Here is a 6,685-nt window from a genome sequence, read left to right as displayed (position 1 = left end):
TTGTAGTTTATGGGATTGTGACACAAATTCATGTGTATCCGTACATAATCTTCGTAGTCGCATAAACGGTCCTACAGGTATAGCTTCAATGACGTGTTTGGGATGGCAAGAACTTGCCTGGAGTAAACAGTTTGGTTTTCTATAAATGGTTGAGATTATATTCCCATTTTTTTAATATAATGTTAGATCTAAAAAGTTCATGAATTCTTTATTAAAAAAAATGTGTAAACCTTAGACCTATTTCACTGTTGTTAACATATTACATAAACTTTTGAAACTCCCTGAATGAGCCTTGCCAAATAACAATTAGGTTGCCAATGTAGAGACCAAAAAATGTATATGTTCTTTAAAGGGGTTATTCATGTTGTAAATTTATCACGCCTCCCACCAAGCCATAGTAAGGTTGGAATAAGAGGGGGCAAACTTGGCCCCCATTGACGTGCCTCATTGTTGTAAGTACTATTTATTATTATACAAAAAGTAATTATGTGTGAGGAGAAATTCTATTGCTTCTAGTAGAAATGATTGTAACTGTGTTGAGTAGGTACTGTAGGTTTTAAGATGGTATTCTACTGTCTTAAGACCAATGTTGTGAGAGATACAGGTATAAAGAGATCAGCATCACATCTAGAGAGGTCCAAGTTTGATGACATGTTGACTATCTCTGACATAACTACGTACTCGTAACACCAAAGGTTGTAAGTAAGTATCCACTATTTGTGCCAATTGCTCTCCCAGGGATCCTATTCCTGATATGATGGGTCGACCAACTGGGGGGCGTGCTTCTTTATGGACCTTAGGTAGGTGGTAAAAATATAGGTGTCACAGGGTATTGGACTTTCAAATATTATACTTGACTTGTTTAAAATATTTTCTTGTTTTGCTTTATGGACCAAAATAAACAACAATTTCTGGATTATAGGCAAGTGAGGCATATGAGTTTACATCCAGTAGTTGCACAATAGTCCTCATAATTGAGAACCACAACCATACCTCCCTTATCAGTAGAGCGGATGACAACGGATTTATCATTCTCTAAGGTTTTTAATGCTTGTTTTTTCCTTTTGTGAGGTTGAAATGGAGTGTTTCACATTGTGTGCTCTCAAATAGAGATCTCAAATCTTTCTCCATCTTTTTTTTTAAATAAATCAATCGCCAAAGTTCTTTGATGGACCGGATAAAAAGTAGATTTTGGTTTAAACAAGCCTAATTTGGATGGTAGAGCTACCTACATAGTTCTGTAACCATGTCATCAGCTCTGCTAATTTGTACTGTTAGATTCTCAGGGAGTATTCAAAAATAGTTTTTTGAGTAACAGTTTACAGACAAAAGCATTGGTGTCAACAATAGTTTGGAAAAGATCGAATTTTCTTGTAGGGCAAAAAGACAAACCCTTTGCCAATGAATTTGAGTTAATTTTGAGTTAAAGTTCAAAAATTATTTTCTGCTGTACTGGGTGTCCCCCTCCTCCTCTGAGTTCGGAAAGAAAGTATGAGAATGTTGTTTCTTTATGTTGTAGGGTCTTTGCCGATTTTCTTTGTTGTCTATGAAAGTTCCCAATCGGATGGGGGGGGGGTTCCTTCCTCTGAAAAAAATCTCAGTGGCCTGTGACAAACGTCTAGCCTGGGAAGACACAGGAGAAACAGAGCAGTATTTTGCAATAACATCAGCTTCCATATCAAAAGAGTCTGCATCAGTGCTGGAGAAGCTTACTTTCTTACTTTTATATTCACTGGGAGTTTTTAAAATTGACTTATGTGGGGTGTTGGTGTACCGAACACTTTGAGGGTCATTTATAAAGTTCGCGCAGTGCAAAATGGTTCGCAGTGCACGTAAAAGCTTATTACGCACAGTCATATTTAAAAATGCTGGGCAAATGGTACGCACAGAGCAATGTGGTTTTGCGCATTCGCTAATGTCCGTTATAAATATTCGCAAAGCGACTAAAGACATACGTTTGCGATTGACAATCTTACAGAAAATGCGCGTTTTTTGTGATTTTTAGCGTTGACATAAGATCCAGTCGCAAATAGCGAGCGCATGTTCTACAAATGCGCATTAAAACTCAATTAAAAGATGCACATTTAACTGTTTGTTGGCAATATTTGTTTTTCTTATAGACTAATTTACATTCTTTTAATGTGTGTCTTGGTGGAAATGGGTCAGTTGTTTATTTCAACAAATTTTTGTTTTAGAAACAGCCGCGAAAATTCAATATGCAATTCGCATATTACGTGATGACGTAATTCGCATTACGAGTCATGTGATTATTTATGGCGCGAAATATTTTAAGCGAATTCGCTGCCGTTTAACACAAAATGGCTATGGCTGAAGAACAGGTGTCCATGACTGAATCTGAATGGAAACAACTGTTATTATTGTTACCTGTACTTAGGGCAAATGCACATGCTGTTGTCCCAAATGATCAGCCTGTACAAAGTAATATTAATATGGAGAGTGTCGAATTAGACAAAAATGTGGTGCCTTCATGCTCTAAAGGTACTCATGAAGCATTTAAGAAGGTTACATCGAAGTCCTGTTCTAAGGTCCTGTCAGAAAATGAAACATCTGATAATGACGAACAATGTGAAATGGATGACGGTTTTCGAAAACAGAAAAATAGAAAAAGAATGGCAAAATTTACCAATAATGAACTAGAAGTCTTAATAAGAGAGGTAAGTTATAGCACAACTGCAGCATAATTCTAGTGATGCTTTGCAGATGCAAAAATTATGTAGTTACTCTAGGCCAAGGAACACTTACATATTTAACAGTTGGTCTACAAGAGTAGACGTTTAAAACATAAAATAATTGCGGTTGTGGAGTCAACTTGTTTTGAAGGTTTGTTCTTTTATATATTAGTATAAAGTTCTAATTAGCATAATATCTTTGTATCCTTAGTGTGTAAAATTAAGCAACATGTGTGGAAGCGTTTTAAGAGTTTTAATAAATTGTAAAAATGACACTCCAAAACATTTCTATTTTCAAATGCCTTTATGAACATTGCAGAGATGCAAAATTACTCGGATTAACAGATGGATGCGCTGCAATGTTTTTAAAGGGATTTGTTTCAACTGTTTAAATGCTTTCACACATGTTGCTGAATTTTACATATTAAGTATACAAAATAATTATAAGGGAAGCAGGACAACTACCATTCTTAAACGGTTACTTTAACTTACTTCCTGTAATTATTATCACTTGGTAAACTCACAGTAATCAGATAGTGGCCTTTTGTGGAACTACAACTAGACACCATGGGTGCAATACCTAATTTTTTTATACCCTTTGTTAATAGGGGGTTGTATTCAACAAAAAACATATCTAATAAGGTGGCATGCAACAAAAAATTTTGTTGTGACATTGGCTCTTACATCTTTTAGTGTATTTGTTGACATTTTACTCATAAGTACTACACTATATATAATGTTTCTGTTATTTTTCCACCTCAATGGTTTTTACCTTTGAGGTGTACACAAATTTGATATTAAAAAATTTATTTTAAGGGTGCTGCCTCTAATTAGTCAATATAAGGGATACCAGCACAAACCCCTTATTGCGTTTAATTGTAATTTTGACTAACACACATACCTTCTACATGCCCTCCTTTGTTTAACATCAGTGATGAAATGCTAAACCCTTGCAGTTCAAACAGTTTGTTTTACAATATGATAGTAAAATATACTATGCTGCTGTTAAAGTTTATATTAAAGCTAATAAATTACTGTAACATTTATACATGATTATACATATTTCATGTTTATTAGTTTCCTTGTTTCAATTTAAATTGGGGTTGTATAAAACTAACTCCTTTTTTTAGATTACAGAAAACTATGAATTGCTGTACGGGTCTATATCTGGGAAAATATCGACTCAAAGGAAAAACCAAATCTGGGAAGGAATTAAAAATAAAGTTTGTGCAGTAGGAGTTGGCCAGAGAACAGTAGTCCATCTCAAGAAACGATGGCTAGATATTAGACGGTATGTAAAGCAACCAATATTCTCCATTTCTAGTCTACAATGTGATTCTTTACTAATATTATGTTTTCTTGTAGGTCTGTAAATACTATAAATGTTAAAAATGAACTTGCAGAGAGAACCAGCCAGTTAATAATATCTATGTCTGTTTTGTATTAGGCGCACAAAGGACAAATTAAGTGTATTAGAAAAGAGCAGGCGAAAAACTGGAGGAGGTGATGGAGAAAGTAAACAACTCAGTCAATTTGAGAGCCAAGTAATGTCTGGTTTTAGTATTTCTGGGATAATGAAATAAAATAATATTTTGCCATAATTTGTCTGTACATGTTTTAAAAGATCAATCTAAATGGTAAACTATAATGTTTGTCATAATATTTTGGCCATTGAAAGATAAAAACATTTATAGTGGGAATTCTAAGTAGGCGCAGGAAACACAATTACAATGAGGTCAAAATATGGCCTGTTTTAGTAAATTAACGGCTATTCATGTTGTACTTGGCTGAACACATTGCCAGTTTGGGTGTACCATAAAAATGTATGTATGTAAAATAAAAAAAGTATATTTAGGTTTATATAAAGATATCATCTATGTTGACATAGAATTATTAATATTTTAAAACTAATATTTATAATTGAAATTACTTTTCCTTGTGTTGATTTCTTATACATTAAATGAAAGCACCAGTCTACTAACTTCTGATTTCTGTAATATTGTGGTAAAGGTAGACCAAATAATACTTTAAGTCTTCATTTATACAATCATTTATACAATCATTATAAATAATTTTTTGTATGTCTACTAGGTTCAAGAAACAATCCCGGACATTTTAGTGAAGGGTGATTCAATTTTGGATAGTAGTGATCCCAAGTCAGTTGCTACATATGGTAAATATTGTTTATAATATATATACACAAATTAACGAGCCTATGAGTGGAATTATTTTGTAAATATCAGTAGAGATTAGTAAATCGTTTTTCAGTAAAACTCTTTTTAAGTCCATGGAAGTTTGTGACCATAATGTCAGGTGTAGGCAAAAACATGTTCACCTCTGCCTGCAGTGATACAGCTTATTTGGCCATCATTCAAAATGAATATTGTATGACAGGAAATAGGCACCTGCCATTCAATGGGTAGAAGTCATGTGTGCATATTGTTACTGCTACTTACCCACGTTTATTTTTTGCACAAAAACCTGTAATAAGTAAATAAAGGAAATGTGTTTGTTTTTGTAAACAACATACTTACCTTATCAACTAGATTATCAAAACTAACTTTGTTCCTTTAATCTTTGACAGCTGTTGTAGACAATGTTTTGCCACATAAAGACACCATTGAAATTTGTGAAAGTGAAGAAGAAATAAACAGAAGCAACACAGCGTTGCCAAAAAAAGAAGTCAGCAAAGATACTAAGGCTGCCATGGGGAAAAAAATGTTTGAAATGTGCCTGGAAACTTCAAAAATTCAGGAAAAAATCGGTGAAAAGCAGGAGGAAATGCTAACTCTTATGAGAGAACAAACTAAGGCAATTCTTGATCAAAATTGTATTTTAAAAAAATTTTCAGAGAGTGTCTGTAGAATAGAAAGTGCTTTTTTGGATTTTTTAAAAATGGAACGACATTTGGTGCTTGCTGTGGAGAATGAAGAGGGCTCTATTAGCAGTCTTGCAGACGATAGTATCGATTTACAAAAGGATCCTTTTTGTGTCCTGTAATTGCAGAAACTAATGTTCAATCAAGTAATGTTGTTACAAATGAGAACATGACTACTACAAAGTTGTCTGTTGACAATGTGCCTGATGTTGATGTACTATTTTTGGATAAGAATAAGCCTTTAAGACGATCACTCCGTCAAGTAAAAGGAAAAAAAGAATTACTTGATTGCTCTAGTAGAAAAAAGAAAAAAATTACAAAATAAAGTATTTATATTTAGTCCAATAGTGTACAGGCCTTCTTAATAGACAAAGGTCCTTCAAGTATATCCCCTCCTAATTAATAACAACATGTAAAAATACACAGTTGTACCCCAGTAAACACTCAAATGGACTATTTTGTTCTATATATTTAGTTTAGTTGTATGTGTCCAAAATATCAAGCTTTGTTTTATTCAAATAAAGTTTACTTTAGAAATAGTAATTACCAAAGTAAATATAAACTGGTTGAAAACATGATGTTTTTTTGGTTAAATTACTTTATGTCTAACAAATTTTATTATCAAACTTGTATAAATGGTTACACATTTTTATTTGTTTGTTGAAAACAAATACTTTTTAAAAATGTATCTTCTAGCTAATTTACAGAAATTAGATAGGCCATTCTTGATTTTCTTGCATGGGTATGAAAAAAAAAACAATCTGACCATTTTTTGTTACTTTCTAAAATCACCATTTATTATTGAACTACATTTTCAAATAAATGTTACTTTGTTTAAAAAAAGTGTCATTGTAATTATTATCAACAATTGCTGTGCGTTTTGTGGTAATATGTTTGTTATGCCAAGAATTAAGGAATAAAATAGAGTGAAGGGTGATTTGAAATTTTAGGTCTCATAATATCAATATACTCGTTAGTAAACTCCAACTTTTAAATGTGACGTCAAATATCTATATCAGTTTTGCAAACAATAAATCATGATAAGTATAGAAAACAACACAATTCCCATTTTGAACAAAGTATTTATTTTAATACATAGCAAGCAAGTAATCAGTTA

General features: G+C 32.8%; 1 protein-coding gene across 1 annotated transcript; it reads left to right on the top strand.

Annotated features, from left to right (window-relative positions):
• Nucleotides 1-1,781: 1,781 nt before the first annotated feature.
• Nucleotides 1,782-6,323, top strand: LOC121399506 (myb/SANT-like DNA-binding domain-containing protein 4). Its single transcript, XM_041580455.1, has 5 exons — nt 1,782-2,675; nt 3,821-3,981; nt 4,138-4,234; nt 4,782-4,863; nt 5,275-6,323. The coding sequence occupies exons 1-5, from the start codon at nt 2,319-2,321 to the stop codon at nt 5,688-5,690; spliced, it is 1,113 nt and encodes a 370-aa protein (XP_041436389.1). The 5' UTR covers nt 1,782-2,318; the 3' UTR covers nt 5,691-6,323.
• The last annotated feature ends 362 nt before the right edge of the window (nt 6,324-6,685 follow it).

This window comes from Xenopus laevis, chromosome 1S, assembly GCF_017654675.1.
Source record: "Xenopus laevis strain J_2021 chromosome 1S, Xenopus_laevis_v10.1, whole genome shotgun sequence".
Lineage (NCBI taxonomy): Eukaryota > Metazoa > Chordata > Amphibia > Anura > Pipidae > Xenopus > Xenopus laevis.
The sequence above is the reverse complement of the archived record's forward strand: the minus strand, read 5'-3'. Positions and strand labels throughout refer to the sequence as shown.

Bases quoted from the DNA above. Each gene is read 5' to 3' on its own strand.
- LOC121399506 (XM_041580455.1), top strand. From the start codon at position 2,319: ATGGCTATGGCTGAAGAACAGGTGTCCATGACTGAATCTGAATGGAAA. The intron at 3,982-4,137 runs GTATGTAAAGCA...GTTTTGTATTAG, and splicing joins CGATGGCTAGATATTAGACG to GCGCACAAAGGACAAATTAA. The intron at 4,235-4,781 runs GTAATGTCTGGT...TATGTCTACTAG, and splicing joins TCAGTCAATTTGAGAGCCAA to GTTCAAGAAACAATCCCGGA.